At 54.2% G+C, this 20,351-nt stretch overlaps 1 protein-coding gene across 7 annotated transcripts in view; it reads left to right on the top strand.

The window, feature by feature from the left end:
* SH3PXD2A (SH3 and PX domains 2A) overlaps window positions 1-20,351 on the top strand; it is a 235,174-nt gene that overhangs the window by 193,702 nt on the left and 21,121 nt on the right. For 6 of the 7 annotated variants that reach the window (XM_038578696.1, XM_038578695.1, XM_038578700.1 and 3 more), the window contains 2 exons: window positions 12,993-13,106; window positions 17,002-17,085. In XM_038578696.1, coding sequence (XP_038434624.1) covers window positions 12,993-13,106; window positions 17,002-17,085 — 198 coding nt within the window. The remainder of the gene's footprint in view (window positions 1-12,992; window positions 13,107-17,001; window positions 17,086-20,351) is intronic. The other variant, XM_038578699.1, reaches the window with a different exon arrangement.

Genomic DNA, 20,351 nt, shown 5'->3' with positions numbered 1-20,351 from the left:
GATAGTATGTGGCCATTTTGATACTCAGTTTCCATATCTGTAAAATGAGGATAATGTTTTGAAACCCACGTGGCTATTGGAAAGATTGACCTAAAAAACAAAACAAAACAAAACAAAAACTGAAGTGGTGTGTTCATATTCTCTTCCCTGGTAGACTGGGGTGGGCCACTGTCCAGTCCAGGCAGTGAGTTGTATTGGGGGAACAGAGATAGGAGTCCATCAGGCTCCTGAAATCACTTGGCCCATTCGCCCCCATCTCCTTACAACCTACAGACTTTTCAAAGCGTTTCCCCATCTGTTATTTCAGAGTGGCTTTCTAGGGCTAAATAGGCTAGGCATTTTTCCTAAGTTTGTTTCCATTTTTCAAAGAAGAAACTGAGTTTAAGGGTAAATGGTTGGCACGAGACCTCAAAGCTTGCTAGTGGCCAAGCTTGGATTTGAACAAAAGGGCTGCATATTCTTTACCCAAGGCTCCTTCTGCAAGCTCAGTGTTTCCCAGAGAGTAGGTCCTAAAGACGTGTAGTAGACGCAGCATGAAATGGCATGGGATCCCAACATGAGTAGGTTGTTAACCTTTTCTTTCCCTCCACGTTGGGTCAAGGGCAAAGTGTGTGTTTGGGGCTTCTGTGTTGTTAACATTGCCAATGTTGCCTGCTTGTTTCATTGTTTGTTAGAAAATCTGGCCCTAGCCTTAGTGTCTTGCTAGAGCTTGTCTTAGTATCTTACTAGAGGTCTATAAAAATGTTTCAATATACGTATTTTTCCACTTATCTTCTGTTTACGCCAAGGAATATTGGCTTTCCATTTCGTGTAGCATAGGAAAATGTCTTTTTGAGATACAAAAGTATTTTCATTTTTCTCTTAAAGCAGACACTAGTACAGGTACCACTCGGGTAGCTCCACCAGACTCCGGTGCTCCATAATGCCCGAGGTTCAGGAAGTGCAGTTATAGGACCCTGTGTGGGACACTCCTGGGTCCCCTCCTTCTCCCACAGTCTCCTAGAGTGACACCAGTGGCTCCCAAATTCTAACTGGGAAAGGGGCTTGGAAAAGCATCAATATCGGTAGTGACTGCTCCCCACACAGCGAAGAGGAATCCACGTTGTCAGAGAGCCGTTGACGTCAGGCGGTACAGAATTTTGCAAGGCCTCTATTTAAAATTCCCCAGAAATTAAATAAGGAGGATTTGGAGGGAGGAATGCCCTAGACAAATTGTGGAGTGGGTTTGTTTTGTTTATGGAGATGGTCTTTAAAGTTGAAATTGCCCCCGTTTTATTTTTGCCCCAATTGAAGAGGGGCTGAGCTCAGCTGGAAGGGAGAGGATGATTGTCAATCTAGGACTTTCAGTTAAAGTCGACTCGGTTCTGGGGCCAAGGAGCCTCCATTGTTGGCAAAAAAGAGAAAAGGGAAAAAATATACAAATTCCTACATCTATACTTCTCTGCCACTGAAGTAAGCTAGTTTAAAAATACAGATAATTCCTCATATTTCCGTGACGGGCAGCAGCTACGGAGCGCTCCCTCAGCTCTTCCCTCCAGGCTGGAAGCACACCAGGCACACTACTAAGTGCTTTCCAGTCTTCTCTCTTTGATTTCTCTTTAGCACATGGTATGTAATATTCTCGTCTCACCAGTGAGGACACAACCTCTTTCTTCAGCTATTTTAAATGACCAAATAGCGCGATAGCCCAAGGCTGGCTTCCTAAAAATGTCCATTCAACACTGGTAAATGGCATGACTTCCGGCAGTGCAGAGAGGTAGTGTTAAATACCTCCGTAACGCAGTGAACGGTTTGCCCTGTTCTGTCCTCTTCTAAGCCTTCTGATTTACCTCAGCTTGATGGTCCACTGTCTTTGACTCATCTCCAGTAAACCTCTTTTTGTCACAAAGGGGGGAACAGGCTATCGGCACAGCCTCTTCAGACCCAGCACAGCTCAAATTTACTACATTGTTTTGTTCTCTGTAATTTTATGGTTGGGACTGGTGGTCCTGTTTATTCATGGTGGTGTTCTGAAGTTTCCTAAACAAATTATTTTCTTGAAGTTAAAAAAAAAAAAAAAGGCCATTGCTTTTAAATATATATTTACTCTGTGAACCACAGTATACATAGCACAAGGATATGGCAAAAGCCCCACGTAGTGTGGAGACCTCTGAGGTTGAGAAATGCTGATCCAAAGTCACTCTCTCCTGGCATAGCCATTGGGCAAGATCTCATGCCAGAAAGCTATCAGCCTGAGTGCCCTGCCTTGCCCTGCCATGTGGGCTCAGAAAGGATGAGAGAGAGGCAGCCTGGAGATGGGGCCTGAAACCACCTGTTAGCCCCCTCCTTGTGGAGGGGTTGGAGTTGACAGGGCAAGAAGGGGGTCCAGGGCCCATGACTGCTGAGAAATGAGTCTGATTTGTAGACACTGATGGAATGGAGAAGAAGCAGGGAAGGAGAATGGTTTCCCTGGCTCATCTGTCAGATGGAAATTTGGGGAGCTGATGGAGCAGGTGGTATTGGTCGTCTTCTAAAAAGGAACTGGCAGCTGGAGTCATTCTTAAAGGGAACTGTGATTGCTGTCCTCGGAGTCAGACCCGGGTGCTAATCCTGCCACTTGGGTAAGTCACCCAGTCCAGCCTAAGATTTCACAGACCTGGAGACAGAGGGCTTACTGAACTCACAGTCCCCCCAAACCCCAGGACCTTTCCCATCCTTGCCATCAAGTAGGGACACCTGAACTACCCACCTGCCTGGGGACATGCTCAGTTGGTACCTAATATTTTGGCATAGCTGTGAATAACAGCCTCCAGTCATTCCAGAAAGTTCACGCAGTAAATTATAAGATGATAAGATCAGAGGCGCTCTGGTCTATCTACCCCTTTTCATCTTGTCGCTGTTGACCTGTCATTACCAGCTGTTCAGACCTTTGTGGTGGGGGGTGGGGGGTAGGTAGCTCCTGATCCTGGCACAGCTTTCAGTATATGAGATGGTGCCACCTGTTCAGCTCCACTGTCCTCATCTTGGGACTGATTAAAACATCCAGCAGGACAGGCTCCCAATAGAACACCCACCAAGTTGTAACCAGCAAGTCATCACATGTTCTTTGGAAGTGGTCAGCTCTCAGCCATGAATCTCTCAGTGCAGTCCTGCCGCCCCCAGAGGGGGTCATGAGAGCCCCAAGGCCTGAATGGCTAAGCTCTGACACATCCCAGACCCACCAGGCCAGCAGGTCACTCCTTATCAGAATCCAGCGTGGCTGGCCCCCTTCCTTCCTGTTGTGTCTTTCTGCTCAGCCCTGGCTGGGGAATGCTCAGCACCCCCTTGCAGGCTCTCCAGCCATCCCTCAAGGAGTCCGTGTTCCAATCAATCTTGAGGTTGCCCATCCCTACTGTGGAATTCACCTTCTTTGGGAGTTGGCACTTTTGCCCGTGCTGTGCCCTTTGGCCTTGCTCCCATGTCTGTGTCTTCCAGGACCCCTGATTGTGGCCTGGCAGGCTCTCTGTCAGGGGCTCTCTGGTCCCTGTCTCGCCACCAGTGAATGAGACCTTATGGAGGTCAGCCACTCAGTGCCACCTCCATCCCTACCTTGGGTCCATTTGCCCACCACCCTCCCAGTCAGCACTTTCCAGTGTGGGTACCCTGCTGCCTGAGAGAAAATGCCAGGCCATGGACAACAGTCCAGCAGACTCCCTTCCCATCTTGAGCTGGCCTCGCAATGCTGTGTCCTCTCAATCTGTTTCCACTTATCTCTTGCTCTTGCCTGGGACATCAGGGGAACATCCCTTCTGTTACCCTGAGCATTATGTCAGGCATCCACCTGGGAGGCTTCAACCTTTCTGACGACATTCTTAGAAGCTCAGTCTCAGGATTACTCTGCCCTGCTGTTCCTGGAAGGACTTGGTGCCATCTTGTATTCTCTACTTCACCCATCCCCCCACCCCCACCCATGTCGAGCACAGAACCAGACCCAGCTTTCAGTAGAGACTTCCCAAGGTCAAGGGCCAATGACAGTGACACCGAGAGACTCTCTCTCTCCTTGAGACTCCAGACACCCAAGACCCACCTGCCTCCCAGCCCTAGCACTAGTCATTAGGGAGCACTGAAGTCATGGTTCCTTCCTTAAAAATCCCTGCTGCTTACACTTCAACTTTAATAATAGCTCTTTGGTGTACCTCACTAGGAACCAGGCACTATTCTGAACACTTTTTTTTTTTTTAAGATTTTATTTATTCATTCATGAGAGAGACAGAGAGAGAGGCAGAGTCATAAGCTGAGGGAGAAGCAGGCTCCCATGGGGAGCCCAATGCAGGACTTGATCCTAGGACTCCAGGAACACACCCTGAGCCCAAAGCAGATGCTCAACCACTGAGCCACCCAGGCGCCCCCTAATTTGAACACTTCTTGTAGGTTACCCCCTGTACCCCTTAGAGCACTGGGAGATAGAAGTACTACTATAGATCCATTTTACAGATGAGGAGATTGAGGCAGTTGCCCAAATTCAAACAGCTAGTTAGCAGCAGAGCTGGGACCGAAACCCAGGCAACCTGGCTCTAGAGTCCTTGGAGTAACCTGCTGGCCTGGTGGGTCTGGGATGTGTCAGAGTCCTTGTGCGCCCTGTCTGCCTGCGAATGTTCAGTAGTATGGCTGTCTCCTGGGTGCCTCAGCCTTAGGGGCCCATCCAGTGAGGTGGGCAGGCAGGAACCGAGTTGGGGGAGGGGTGGCAGCAGCCCAGTGCTTGATGCCTTCTTGCTTCCACAGAGCCTTCCAAACTGACGTAGCAGCCTGTGCTAATGGTCTTGGAATCCAGGCCTCAGGCGCCCAGGGAAGGTTCTGGTGGCCTAAGAGTTCCATCTGGGGGAAGGGAAGGCCATAGGCAGCAGAGCAGGGATAGGTGCCAGAGGTGGAACAAGAAGAATGGGTCAGGCAGGAAGGCGGGGGCTGTGGGGTGCACTGGGAGAGAGTGGGGGAGCCCTTACCCGCTCCTGTTTGCTTTGGACCAAGGAGGCCGCGTGCTGTTAGCTGGAGTGTGTCTTGGCAAGAGACCTTAGTGACAGAGCCTTCTGGCCAGGGGAGGCCTGGCCGAGGGTGGGCTGCCTTTCGTTGTTCTTAAAGGCGCAGCATGGTTATGGGCGGCCAGCCTTTCCAGTGGCCCTGGTGCCTCTCAGGTAGAAATCTCAGGTCTGCCCCAAGGTCATGGGAAAGGGGTCAGGCCAGGTCCAGAGCAGAAGCAGACCCTGAGGACCCAGCTTTGTGCCAGGTGCAGTGTGGCCAGGTGGGCAGCACAGTCCCATGTGCCTGGCCAGGCCCCCTTCAGCACCCTTCCCCTTCTCACCACCAACCCCTGCTCTCATTCAGTGCTCACAGATCCTCACAGTGTCCCCTCCTCCAAACCACTGCAAGGGAGGAACTCGGGAAGGCTGGGAGGGAGCACCCCTCAGAGCAGCCAGAGCACACTGTGACTGGAGGCAGGTATTGGAGGCCTGGGCTGTGCCTCCCTAGCTGTCCCCAGCTCCTTCCTCCACCCACCCCACCCCCCAACCAGGCTGCGTGTCCACCCTGCCTGCCCACACGCCACAGACGCTCAGCCCTGCATGAGCCTATGTCAGACTTCGAAGGACCCCAGGGAAGGAGAAAGACAAAGGCAAGGCCCAGAAGGAAACTAAAGCCTGCTGGGTTCTCCCAGACTTCAAACCCAGAATCTCATCCTGCCTGTTCCCCTCTGGGGGGAGCTCGGGCCTCTCCTGCTGGCTTCAGCGCTGGTATGCTGGCTGTACTTGTGCCCATTCTGTGCGCTGCGCAGTGGGGAGGGAGGGAAGAGCGCCTGAGGCCTGTGTGTGCTCTATGGTGTCCCCACGCCTGGAACACCCGGCATATACCAGGTGCTTGGTTAGCACTTGGTTATGGAGATGCCATATGTCCCTGAGGTTGGGCAGCGCTGCAGGCAGATCATATCATCCTAGTATGACGATGCCCTAGGGAAGCTGGTCCTGCTCCAGGTCACCAGCTGGGACATGGTAAAGCCAGGATCCAAACCTAGATCTTGGAAGAGGAGCTAAGAAGTGCCCATGGGCTGAATCCTTGGTGCGGGCAGGGCCGGGAGTTGTGGGGCGCAGTCAGGGAAGGCCTTGTGGAGAGCAACATAGAACAGAGGGAACTTCAGAGGGAGAGGAAGGAACAGGGTCCCCCTCCCCCACCAGCTGTTTTGTCCGAGGCTGAGCTGTGACCTCAGAAGACTTTATTAACGTCCTAATTGTGTGCAGCTGGCCTCCTCTGGCCTAATGAGCTCATTATCCTCTGTCATTAAGGAGGCCATTGTGGCCTGGTCACCCGGGGGATAGCAGTGGCCTGGGAGTGCCCGTCACTTCCTGCCAGGCTGGCCAGGCTCAGCCCCCTCTTGGGGAGGTTGAGGCCCCCAGCCCCTGGCCCAGGTCCTCCCATCCCCTTCTTCTGTCTGTACCCACCTCTGATTCTGTCTCTCTCTGTGTGTCTCTCAGTTTGCCCTCCACTCTTTCTGTCCCTCCCCCAGTGCCAGCATTGTCAAGCCCCAGTTAGAGTCCATTTTAGAGGGCTGTGAAACTGGCCCAACCTCTGAAGATAGTGCTCAGCCTGGAAAGAGAGAGGATCGGGCTTCTGGGCCTGAGGTTTTCCCTCTTGGGGCCGGGGATCCCTTTCCCTGCCCTGGACTGGAGGGGCTGGCCGGGCTGCCCCAGTGTGGCCTTCTCCCCACTTAGCCCCTGGGCCATCATGAAGCGGGTTCTTACGCCTACCAATGGGGTCAGCCGCTATGACAGTGCTATTGCTGTCCTTTCTGGGCCCTTGCCCTCTGGAGAGGGCTGGTCCCGGCCTGTCGGCCAGCCTGGCTGAATGACATGCTTCTGGCACTGTGGGGACGTAGCGCTCACAGAAGGGACCACCATGCTGGGGCAGCATTCAAGGGACTGGCCAGCTCCAGATTCTCCCAGACAGCTTATCCAGTCTGGGGATTTCGCTCTTCAGTGCACCCAGCGCCCCTGGAATGAAGGCTTCTCCTGCACATCCAGTGTGTGGGGGCTCCCTTCTCAGGGCCCCTCTGCAACAGTCCGTGGTCTCCCACGCTTATGGTAGCCCCTCTCCTGCCCCCTGCCGGGGTTGTGGGGTGTATGTCAGCATAAAGGTACCCCGGGTAGGAAGACCTGCTGGAGCCTGGCTGCCGGGCTGGAGTCTGGGGTACACTGAGCAGTCTCCGGGCCAGGCCCCTTGGGGGTTCTCTACCATCTCCTATTCCACCAAGTTCTCTGTTCCCCACCTCCCTCCAAAAAAGAGCGTCTTCCCCCTCTGCCTGGAAACAAGGGTTAACTTCTTTGGGAAAGGTCAGGCCTGGCAGCCAAGAGCCATCCCCATCTGAGCACTGCTATGGCCACTTCCTCAGTCCAGTGAGAAGTCCTTTCATGAAACATCACTAAATGTCCTCTCCCAAGAACAAAGGCTGAGAGGGTGGGAAAGGAAAGCTAACACAGGCCAGCTTGGAGTGTGGACCCATCTTCCTGGGGACATGGAAGAGGCAGAGGTGACTCGGCTGGTCCCTGGGCAGCCGTGAGTGCTGGCCTCCTCCCCTTCCACACCCTGTGGCTTCAGTCCCTCAGCAAAGCTCCTAGCTTCTGTTCAGCGGGCACCTGCTGTGCCAGACCCTGTGCATTGTCCTGCCTTCTCCATCCTCACACTGGCCACCCAGGCAGAGCGCGGTCCTACTGTTTTACAGATGAAGCCTCTTACAGGCTCAGTCCCTGTCCCGAGGCCACAGAGCATGGGAGTGGCAGGGATGGGATTCACACTCAGATCTTCGGCTCCAGCACTTTGGCTCTGTGCCTCAGTTTCCTTATCGGCCTGGCTGCCTACTGCCAGCTCAGTTCTGCCTTTGAGACAGAGCAGACATGGTACTTACAGTCTCAACAAGATGAATTCTCCAAGTGCATGAGCCACTGTGAATTGTGGGGTTGATGCTCTGGATACCATCAGGATTTGGAGATCAGTTAGGGAGGGCTCACCGACGTGGTAGGACAGGAGACAGGAAGCTATAGGACCTCTGTCCTGGGGGACCGTGTGAGCAGAGGATGGGAGCCAGGCTAGAACAACCCTGACACATGTGGAGCAAGGAGGGAAACCCCAGAGACAGCTCCCCTCTGGCCCCATTTCCCACCTTGCTTGCAACCATGAATTTTGTCAGCTAAGGAAAGAGCAAAAGATAGCCTTTTCCATTCTTTTGGAACCCCTGAAGGCAGTCCCCAAACTTCTCAGATTAACTACATGGGAACACACATGGTCTTTTCATCAAGGTATATTGAGTATCTCCTGATCTACTTACTCTGGGCAAAGACACCACCTGGCCACCCATGGGTGCTGTTAGTCTGGGGGGATACCAAACAACTACCACCATGTTAGTAAAACAGCCCAAGGTTTTTGACTTCCAACTCTGTGTTAGGCCCCAAACTAAGCTACTTATATCTCATTTATCCACTTCAACAACCTTAGGAGGTAAGCACCATTAATTATCCCCATATCAGGGAGGGGAGACTGAGGCTCAGAAAGGTTTACTGTTTTGCCCAAGGTCACACAGGAAGTAGCAAGCCAGTACCTGAATTTGGGTCTTTCTGACCCTAGATCCCTAATTACTACCCTCTACTTCCAGAGGACCCTCACCTGTGCGCAGTGGGGAGTACACACAGCCCTACATTTCTGCTCATTGTGTACATACACGAATCACACGCTCAGTGACACAGACATAGAAGTACATGTGTGACATACCAGCATTCAGGGACACGCATTCCCAAGGCATCACCTCTGCCCTTGTGCAGACACCAGATAAATTCCTTATCCACTTCTGTGGTGGTTAACAATATGATTCCTGGAGCCTGACTGCCTGGGTTTGAGGTCCATCTCTGCCTCTTCATAATCATGATCTTGACCTCAATTTCCTCATCTGTAAAGTGGGGATGATGATGACAGTAACACTTCACAAGATTCTTGAAATTTAAATGACGTATGTAAAGTTAGTGCCTGACCATAATCATCCTCCCGTATAACAAATGCACACACCCACATAGATATGTACATGGGCATAACCCATCTCCCATGTACTCAAAACTACAAAGCCTTGTCCACATCTACCCCATATGCAGCCCACACACCCTAAATCTCTGTGGAAAAGGGGACTCTGTGGACGCATGGGGACTGGAGGTGAGCCCGGGAGACCCGTGGGGCTAGTGGCTAGTTCAGGCTCTAATTGCTCCTCAGTTGAGCAGCAGGGACTTTGGTCAGGAGCCCCGGTTACAGCAACTGACGTCTGAGCTGCTGGCATCTGGGAGAGGCTTGTCAGCAACTGTGGGTGGGCACAGGCCCAGTGAGCCTCCCCCAGAGGCGTAACTGTGTGACTCATGCCAGGGATCCTGGGAGGTCTGCATGGAGCTGGGGTGGGCACCTATGCCCACCTGGGTGGTGTTTGAGCCTGTCCTCGTTTGCTTGATGGAGGTGCCCGCAGCCGAGTCAGCAACAGGCTCTTCTCTACAGGGCCTTAGGCAGGAGAGACCTGAGACTGGAACCATTCAACTTAGCTTTGCACATTTCAGGACTGGAACATTTTGGGGCCTAGGCCATTGTTCCCAGAGTTGTCAGGAACCCTGGCTCCTGGGGGAAAGGAGGGAGCAGGATGCACAAGGAAGGCTTCACAGAGGGTGAAATAAGGGGTGGGGAAGACAGGACCACCTGCAGAAAAGAGACCTGAGCCTTGGAATTATGAGGCTTATGCAGTATGGCCACAGGGGGAGAGGGAGAAAACAGGAGATGAGCAGGCTGATGGACTCACTTCATGCCAGATGAGGATATAAACTAGCTCAGATGGGGCTTATGGAGAAAATCTCCCCTCTCCCACCCCCCTACTCCCCCTACCTCAGCCCTCCTGGTGCCTACAGAGGGGCTTGCCTCCTTTGCCTCTACTAAGGGTGACTTTAGAGCCCAAATTCCAGAAATAGAAGGCTTAGAAGACATTGACTATGGCCATCCAGGAGGCCACCAAGTTGCCTGCCTTCCTGGGAAGTCACAGGTTCACACAAAGGAAGAAGGGAATATTCTCCCAGTGGAGACAGAAAGTGATTGCTCCAGAAGGTGCAATTGGCAGTGGCACACCTTGGTATAGAGAAAGAGGCTAGGAGGGGCTGGGCATGGAGGGATCTTGGCAAATCCTCACCAAGCACATGTTTCCAAGTTCCACTGTTCCTGGGCACATCCCTATTTTTTCCAGTGACTGGAAGATCCCTGGCTCCAGCCCAGGCCCATCCCGGGGAAGCCCTCTCCTGGGAAGCAGAGCTCCCCTTTGAGGGTAGGCCTTCAGGGTACTTCTTGGCCTACAGGAGTTTGGCCTGGCTTACTGGGGCGGCGGGGGGGTATGTTGTGGAACTGGGGTGGTCAGGTTGGTGAGGATCTGGAGGTATGGGAACCAAAACGTGTACTTTTGGCGTTGGGGCCTGGACCTGGGGGTCGTGTGGGAGCCTCAGCCTTCAAGACTCCCAAAAGTGACTCCAGGTTGGGAATTATGGTGACTGTGCTCTGGGACTCTTGGGGGTTATCCTGGTGAGTGGAAATTTGAGGAGGTACCAGTTTCCGAGAATGGCTCAGAGGGCTCCGTCCTCACCTTCTGAGGTCTCTGGCAGGTGCCCAGAGAACTTGAATTTTGTCTCTAGATTTGACTCACAGTGGTGGACCTTCAGTCATGAACCTTGGTGGTTGTTGGGCAGAGATGGCATTTGTGAGGACCCCTGGTTCCCGGTGATGGAAACTGGCTCCTGCTTAGTTAAACAGCAAGGAAGTCCACTGGATCACTGTAATTAGGGAATCCAACAGGGTGGTCTAGCTTTAGCCCACCTGGAATTTGGAGCTTGAACAATGTTAATCAGGACTGACTCTCCATCTCTGGACTTTGCTGCTGCTTTACTGACTGAACTCTCAGGTCATCTCTTCTCACATACTCCCACAATTCCTGGTTTACGTGGGACTTAGCATTCAGATTGCCAAAGCACCCGTGTCAGTTCTTGAGACCACCCTGGAACCGTTACAGTGTCCAGGGAGAAGACCAATCAGTCAGAAGGTGGTTGGCTGGGTATACCCACTCCTGCGGTCAAGGACACAGAGCCACCTTCATGGTGGAAAGCCTTATGAGATGGGGAGCCCTGTTCCATGACCTCTGGTCAGGCTCGGTGGAAGAGCTCCTCGGGGTGGTGCTTCTTCGCAGAGACTGCTGGGATTCCAGAGAGTGCTCCCCCAGAAGCCTAGAGAAGGGGAAAAGACCCCTGTGAGTCCATGCCTTCTGATTTCTTTGGGGCCTCCGTCAGCCATAGCCTTGTAAGCAGCCACACCTGTATTGCCTGGGTTCTAGGAGAATAGTGCTGTTCCGGAGAGCCCCTGTCGGTGGCCCACGATGTATAAGTGGCTGCGATGGCCTACCCCATCCCACTCTGGGGGAAGACAGACTCTGGCCGAAGGAAGGGAATGGAAGGGAGGAAGGCATCCACCCTGGGTTCCAGAGGGACAGTGAGCCAAAGAGGCCTGGGCCTTGAAATTCCAGACTGCTCGTCCAAGCAGTATAGGTCTAGAGCAAAATTGAGCTTAAGAACAGAGGTTCTCAAAAAAAAAAAAAAAAGAAAAGAGGTTCTCTGTTCCTGCCCCCACACATACATAGAGTCCCCCTTCAGAGTGGTCGCTTGTTACTGATGAACCTGCCCTGACACATCCTAGTCACTCAGATCCGTAGTTTACCTTAGGGCTCACTTGTGGTGCTTGTGGACAAGCGTGTAATGACGTGTACCCATCATTACGGTATCATACAGATGTTACTGTGTCTCATGGGCTTGCAGAGCTGCAGGCAGAGTGTTGTGGAACTCTAGGGAGGGTGAGTGCAGTGGGCATTCAAGACAAGATCATGGGCTGTCTGCTGTCCCAGGCCTGTCACCCAGAGCAGTGGGGACCTAGCAGGAGACCAGGAGGTAAGGTAGCTCCAGGTGCCGAGGTCCTATGCGGTCGTGGCACTGCTTTCCTCACCCCTCCCCATCATCACAGCAGCCCTCACGCCACCTCCCGTACCTCCCACTATCCCCCCTCCTCGAGCAGCCACTCCCTGCCATAGGCAGGGATGGCTTTCTCAGTGCTGCGGGGGGAGAAGCCCAGGACCTCTTGACAGGGAACAGTCCATATTTGGAAATGGTGAGCTCAGTCATGGACAGAAAAGAGAACCAGTGCCAGATTGCTTTGGGGGCAGAGAAGGATCTGAACGGGATGGGGGCAAAGACAAGATCTTGTGAAGTGTAGCTTCTAAGAAGAAACTGAGGGCAGTGGAGCCCCAAGACCCAGGTGCTCAGAGTGCTTTGCTCAGTCAACTTTTGTTTAAATGAAAAATGAATGAACCAATGAATGAGAAAGAAAATGAGTGAGCTTTTGTCATCAGGCCATGGCCGTCAAGTGTGCAGTGCCCACTTAGTGTAATTGATGTATCAACACAGCTAAGGGCAGCCGTGAGCGGCGCCCAGGGGCAAATGCCACTGACTCTTGATGGGGAGGGGGCACAGTGGCTGTCAGAAGGTCACGGTGAGGCATTCATCTCTGAATACCTCTGAAAGCAGGGAAAGCCAACCCCCCAGCCAAACCAGCAGTCCTGCTGGGTTTCAGGGACCCTAAGTGGCCTCTGTGTTCGTCCAGAGCTTCCCGGGCCTTTCCTACAAGCTGATCTGCACACAGTTGGTATATCCTTGTTTGAATTTCATTGTCAAATTTTGTCATCAAGCATTTGGGTGAGTGTGGGCCAGTGTCCATCGGGCCCTCCTCTGCAGGAGCATGTTGGCTTCTGAGTATGGCGCAAGCTTCTCGAGGCTAGATGTGAGCCGGGCGTCTGCCACATGCCAGGCTGTCTGGCTCTATGCCCTGTCCCCTCTCCTGTCTCCACCCCTCTTGGGAGCTCATGACCACATTCTCTCTTATCCCCTCTGCAGGCTGGTGGTTCGTGAGCACCTCGGAGGAGCAGGGCTGGGTCCCTGCCACCTACCTGGAGGCCCAGAATGGTACTCGGGATGACTCCGATATCAACACCTCTAAGACTGGGGAAGGTAAGGACCTCCAGGTTCAAGGGGAGGGGCAGTAATGAGGCATGTGCAGGGAGCAGGCTGCCTCGGAATCCTTGGGGATTGGTGCCTACCCCATCCCTGGCCCTTGGAGTGAACCCAGTTCTTCTGGAGGTAGCTTTCCCACTCTTCTCCCTAAAACCATCAGAACTCCTAAAGAGAGTTGGGCCATGTCCTAGCCCCTTCCCTTGGGACCCCATCTCACTGAAGCCAACCCACGATCTCACCTCCCTTTCCAAGCCTGTCCCTGCTGGCCCTACATGGGGCTCAGGTTAGAGGGGACATTTTCCAGGAGCATGGATCTCAAACTTTGGCAGCTTTGGGGCAGAGATTGGAGAGAACAGTCTTAGGGCTAGACCATAAAGCTCTCTTTCCCCCATAAAAGCCCTCATTTCCCTGGGGAACCCCACAGAGACCACCACTTTTGTCTTCCCGACCCCACACCGTGCTCTCTGCTACAGGGATGACCCCAAGGGGTTGCATGCACGCAGCTTCTGCTGTGCCTGTCTGCTCAGAGGCTTCTACTCTGGGTGTCTGTTATCCCAGCCAGCAGTGTGGACACACAGAACAGGTCTGAGTCATGTCTCAGAGTAGCAGAAACCATGAGGTGGCCCTTCCACCACTGGTACTTCTGATCATCTCTGGCCTGGTGAGGTTTTTCTGGTGTTTTCTCATTGCATTTCAAAGAACCTGATCCCTGCCTGGTGGCACCCCCTACCCCCGGTGGCCAGCACTGGCCTGGTCAACCTATCTGTGGACTCAGATATTTGCCAGAGCAGGCCGCTTGAAGCCCAGTGAGTCTCAGCCACCCCCAGTTCCTGGCTGCCTGCTCCTATTAACTGCCAAACCCCCCATGTCCTGGCAGGAATGCTTGCCCTAACGGTCAGTAGGGATGGTCCAAATGGGCACATCTGAGAGCCAGGGGGATGGAGGCCTGTCACCCGGGCTCAGGCCACCTTCAGCTCCACCCTCCACACACACACCCTCCATTCCCTGCTGCTCAGGCCAAAATAAGCAGTCTGCAAGGCAAGCGCCAGCTCCCTATTCATCCTTCCCCTAAATGTCGGTTACTGGATGGGTGGTTGAAGCCCCGCCCTTCCTCCCATGTAAATGCTTTATTTCAGCTCTGTGACCAGTGCCACGGCCCCCACAGTGCCTGACAGATTTCCAGGAATTAGGCTCCATCAGGAAGGGTTTGCATGTTCAGACCAGGTGCTCTGTCCTTCCTGGCTGCTCCCTGGTCCTGGAACTGAGCCTGCTCCCAGTCTCACCTCTCGCTCTGCTGTACCCCTGCAGTGGTGGAGAATATTAGTGCCTGAGCTCCTCCTACCCACTTCCACATTCTGGGGTCATCCCAGAGCCTCTGGGAAATAACTGTCCCTAGAGCATAGAGTGAGGTCTTATTCACTCTACAGGTGTGTGACCTTTAGCAACACGCTTGTCCTTGTAAAGCTTGAGCCTCAGTCAGCTTCTGTGGCCTGGTGGCCTTATGCCCTATGCCTGTCCAGGATGCATTTTGCTTGTAAGCAACTCTGAGAGGGTGTGTGTGTGTGGAATCAGAGTCCCGCCTGAAAAGGATATGCCAGGAATGTCTGAGCAGAGACATTAGGAGATGGAGGACAGGACACTGAGTGGGCAGGAAGGAACGGGAGATGTGTGTGTGCATAGGTGCCTGCCTGGTTTGAAGAGAGCTTTGCAGAGAGCCAGCAGTAGCAAGTTGTAAAGGATTTTGACCTTGATGCAGCAAGAATCAGGCAGCCAGTGCAGGTTCTGCATTCAGAAGTATTTGCCTGTGTGTGGATGTGCACTCCAGGGTGACCTTTTTTAAAATAGATTCCTCAGCATGCTTTTGATAGGACCAGTGTGCCAATACCCCTGGCAGCATTTGGGCAGCTATGAATTTCATCCTCACATCTTGGGCATCTCTACCCCGCTTGACAGGGGGCCTCAGGGCTCAGTGTCCCAGCCCAAGGCCCTAGCATCAACGTCCACTGGTCTCTCTGTCCCCACAGCCATATGGCTAAGAGATTAGCCTACCCTGCTCCCCTCTCTGGCCATCTCTACTCCAGACCTGTTGCCATCCCATCATAGGTCCCTGAGTCCTATGGACAGGATTGGAAGCCTTCATCCCATGAAATCTTCCCTAGTGACTCGTGTTTCATTGCCTTGAAAAGAAGAGATCATCAGCTGTTTTGGTTTATTTCTATTACCAGAAATTCTGGCATATGCTCGTATTCCTCCGAAATGTTAACGGTAGGAGGTAGGAGGGCTGGGGTGGAGGTTGAAGAGAGAGGAGAGGAGAATCAAGCCCAGCACTGGCAAGTTGCCTTAGTGAAGCACTGGATCCATTGCCTTTCAGAGGCCCAGAGAGGTATCACCTCCACGGAGCCCGCAGGTCAGTTTGTGGCAGAGGCAAAACTGGAAGCTGAGTCTCTCCCTGCACCCCTGTGCCCTGGAGCCTTTGCTGGTGGGTTTGCATCAGTATCAGCTCCTTGCCAGGGCTTTTTCCCTTGTTGGTGGGCTAAGGGGTGCAGGGTCAAGGGGGAAGGACATTGTCAGGCCAAGAGTCTGGGCTCCAGAGCCAGACCACCTAGATCTGTGTGCTTCCCCAACACTTAGGCGTGTCATCCGAGGATTTCTGAACACCTATGCCTCTAGTTTCTATCCCATTTCCTACATGGGGATGGTGCCGACAGAACAAGGCTTTCTCGAGGCTTCAGTGAGACGGTCCTCGTACCTAGTTGAAACTATGGGGGCACGGCCTGGGCATCAGCCGAAGCTCCTCTGCCCCCAGGGAAACCACAGGACACATCCGCCTGGGGGGGGGTGGGGGGGAGGGGGTGTCAGCTGTCAGAGTCCTTCCCAGCCTGGCCTCACACAGGACCTCGTTTGTTTTCCAAAGAACATGTTCAATCCCTGTCCCCTCTCATGCCAGGGCAGGTGGTGTCAGCCCCTATGACAGATGAGAGAACAGGTGACAGAGTATGGTGACACAGTAACCAGGCAGGGAGGCCTCACCTGAATCCATACCTCCAACCTCGTGTCTAGGCCTCCTGCTTACAAGAAGCGGGTCAAACAAGACAGCCTTCCTCCCTCAAGAAAAGCAAATACTTCCCAGAAGGCTTTGCAGGGCTTGGCTCAAGGTTGTCTGGACAGCTTGCCCTTTACTCCAACTGCTGGCCTCCCTCCCCCAGACTTCGGCAACCTGCTACCCAGATTCTGCAGAGCCGGGAGGTGGGGCCCGCTTGCTACCCTGCCACCCCCGCCCAGTGTGTGTTCCACCTGGGAACAGAGGAAGGCTGAGGGCTTCTGGAGCTGGGCCATGGCACCCAGCGGAGCAGTGCAGGATGCCACCCCACAGAGGATGGGCTACACAGAAGGGGTCTGTGGCACTGAAAAGCTGTGGCAGGTCTCCCACTGTTGCAGAGACAATGGGCAGTGTGCCGTGAAGGAGCAGAGGGCCTATGGCATCCATCCCCATGTACACTTCACCCAGCGCCATTTCCTAGTCACCTGCCGGGCCCTGTGTGAGGTCCGGGGGCCACCTGGAGGGCTGTCCTCATTCCAGGCTGGGACCAAGGATCCTCTTCACCTCTCAGGTGCTAGAAGGCAGAGTTCTCAGCCCCTCCTGGGCCCCAAGGTATAACCCATAAGATGTGGTTTTGGTGGCCCTGCCCCACATGTTGGTGTTGTCATTGGGCACATCTGCCCACGTCCAGCGAGTGCGCACTGCTGGGGGGCTTGGTCCCAGCGATGATGGCCTGTGAGCATGAGCCTTCCCTCCCACCACCCCTGTCCCGCCTCATCCCATCTCATCCTCCTCTCCATTTTCTCCGCCGGTTCCGTCGGCCGCGTGTTCCATTGCCATCTCCCACACCAGTGTCCAAGAGACGCAAGGCCCATCTGCGGCGTCTGGATCGCCGGTGGACCCTGGGCGGGATGGTCAACAGGCAGCACAGCCGAGGTGACTGTGGGAGCCAGCTTCTCCTGCCCAGCCGCTGCCACCTCTCTCCTCCTCCCTCACTCGCTAATGCCCTGCCTCCTCTCTGAGCTCTGCTCCTCTCTGCCCTGTGGCCTCTTTACCCAGATTCAACAGTCAGACTTTCATTCACTTTCTGCAGCTGGGGGTGGGCATAAGGGAGGAGGGTGCAGGGGGCTGCCTGGGAAGTGGGGGTGGCTCTGGCTCCTGCCAGCATCCTGCGGGTGGGGGTCAGGGGACTCACAGTGTGATTGTGGGGGCAGCTGGCCTAAGGAGGGCCACATCTGCCCTGGCAGCTGCAGATAAAGAGAACTGGGGGGGGGGGTGTGAGTCTGCGGCGCTGTCCCACTCACTTGCCCCCATCCTTCATTCCCTTGGCCAAAGCTGGTTTAGCGATTACTTAGAGACAGAGTAGGAAGAAGGACCAGTCTACAACCCTCCTCCTTCAGCAGCTCCAGGGAAACCAGAAAGGGAGCAAAAGTGAGTCCCAGCCTGGTCCTGGGGCACGGCCCCAACCAGCTTTGAAGGCAGCGTGGGGTTTAGCCAGGAGCCTCCAACGTCTTCAGCACTCGGCACTGGCACCTCATGAGGGGCCTGAGACGATTCCAGGGAGGCCCCTAGCCTGCCATCCAGGCTGATTGGAACCAAGACAATTTGTAGGTTTAGGGCCTTTCCAACATCTAGGAGCCTGGGAAGTAGGGAGATTAGGGGTGGGCCTCTGAACAAACCCTGGACAGCTCCAGAGCCCGCAGGCCAGCAGGGCCCATTCCCCCTATCTTTCAGAGAACACAGCTGGGGGGGGCGGCTAATCAGCACTGGCCTCTCTAGAATAGCAGGGATGCCCCATGACTCTCACCCCAACCCCCACAGCTCATTCCTGAACAACTCTGAGACCATGTTTTGGTATCTGCTCCAAGCCCCAGGCAAGCAACACGCCTGGACACTGAGGTGATCACCGCCTGTGGCTGGCTCAGTATCACACTCAGAGCACTGGCCATGGGAGCCCAGCTTAGGCTTGAGGGCAGAGCAAAGGCTGGACCCTGAGGGCTGGTGCAGGGCAGGAGGCCAGGTCATGGGAACAGCGAGAACAAGCTGGAACGTAAAGCAGAGGCACCCTAGAACTAGGAACTATGGGGCAGCGTTGCTGGGGGGCCAGGCTGGGTTGCTGCCCTGAGCCTTGGCAGCAGAGGAGAGTGGGATGCTGGCCTGGAAAAACAGCAGAGACAAAGGTTTGGCCGTCCCCCATTCCCTCCAGCGTCTGCTCCAAACACCATCTTATACTGAGTCCCAAACAACTCTGTCTCCATAAGCACATGGACACTTACAAGTGACGAAGCACTACTACCCGGGCACAGCAGCAGACTGGCACCTCCAGCCCGCGCACAGCTGTGCATCTGTGGTCCCTGGCACACAGCCACTCACACACAAAATCCCGCTTGTGTGACCACACATAGACCGTTGCACACATACACTGACAGTCACAAAGGCATCAACAATCTGCCCAAGCTCATGTTGTATGCACACCTCTGCAGCAGCACCCAGGTTCACATACGGCTCCGTATACAGACTCAACATGTGACCCCTTACACCACAGCCACACAGGCAGTGTGTTCACAGTTACACAGTGGTATACATGGACACACATGCCCAGTGAAATGCACAGCACTGTGGACATCATACATACACAGATACGTAAGTGAATACAAGCTCACAACTTCTCTCCTTCTCCCCCCCTCTCTCTCCAATAAGAGGCCTAAACAACGTTATTTCCCATTCTCAGCCCTATGTTAAATCAGGGCTAAGTTGAATCAGGCAGCCAAGACAAACTTGTAGCAAGCTGGCTGGGAGAAACTCTGCCACTAACAGCAGAGCTGATGGGGGGGAAGCAGGCAGTGGGTCATATATAACAAGACGAGAGAGAAGCAGTGCTTCCCCAGGGCCTCCACTCCCCAGCCCCTCAGCCAACCAGGCCTTTGGAATCAAAAGCCCTCTTGCAATGGGGTTGGGTAGGTTGTAGGGGCCGGGAGGGGAGCCAGGGAGACTGCTGACAGAGGGGAAAGCATTTGAAAGAGGAGGCGTCTGTGGTTTGGAAATGGCAGGGCTCTCTAGCCCCCGCCTCCAAAACCAAAACAGGCCTGTCCACCTCCCCCAGTCAGCCACCCACCCGCCCAGTGGGCGGCCTGGTCAGCCCTCCCTAGGGTGAAGGTGCCACCAAGCTTTGATGGTACATCAGAGTGACCACAGTCTCAACCCTTCCCAGAAACCTGAGGTGCCCCCAGAGCTTGTGGCTCCTCTCTCCTCAACTTTGATTCCTAAGAGTCTCTTCCAGAGACCTGAAGCAACCTGAATGACTCGGCCACCACCCGAGACCATTTGAGTCTGGGCATCCTCCCTACTGGGTCCCCCTAGTCCTGCCCCCAGGTAGGGTGGTGACCCTGGTCCAGGAGCGGGGTCAGCTCTGCTTCCTCGGGGAGATCTGGGAGCTAGGAACCTGAGACCCACATGGCGCGTGTCTCTGGAGGAAATCCATGCCTCCGCCCCCTAAGCCAACCATAATGGAAGAGTAAGCCCCCACCCAGACCGATTGGAAGAGTTGCCCTCTGCTCAGCAGCTGGAACTGGCACAGTGACAGGGGAGGACAGGCCTCTAAACCAGCCAGATCTCTTACTGGGAGCACGGATTCCCAGACATCTGTGTTCATGTCAGCCTGAGGGGCACCGAGAACAGGGCCTTTTGCAGGAGCAGTGCAGCTTTACTGGGTAAAACAGAGGGCTTGCTTCTGCCCTCCCTGAGAGGGTCAAGGGAGAGCAGGACACTTCCACAGCATTTGCTGCTATGTCCTCAGCACACACACTGGAGGCTGCAGGGGCTGCTGCGCGGGCCTGACTGCTCCAGAACCCAAGCCCACGTGTCATGCTTTAGGCCCGTTCACGGCCATGCAGCAGGGCAGGGCCCCTCTGATGTGCCTAAGAGGAGGACTGTAATTTTTCCCTGCAAAAGCAACTTTGCCTAGGAAAACTTTAATGATGCCTTCCTGCTGGAACCACAGGCTTTTAAAAATAGCCCAGCTGAACAAAAGCAAAATATGGAGCCCAGGCCTTGCCTCGCCCTAACCTCAGAGCCCTCGATCCCCAGGGGCTGGCGCTGCCCTTCTGGCCACAGCCCGGGCCAGGATTTACCGTGCCCTGCTGGAAAATGGAGCTGGGACCAGAACAGGCAGGAGAGAGGAGGGCTGGCCTGCAGAACACCAA

Source organism: Canis lupus, chromosome 28 (genome assembly GCF_011100685.1).
Source record: "Canis lupus familiaris isolate Mischka breed German Shepherd chromosome 28, alternate assembly UU_Cfam_GSD_1.0, whole genome shotgun sequence".
Taxonomy (NCBI): domain Eukaryota; kingdom Metazoa; phylum Chordata; class Mammalia; order Carnivora; family Canidae; genus Canis; species Canis lupus.
This window is presented reverse-complemented; position numbering and strand designations above follow the sequence as displayed.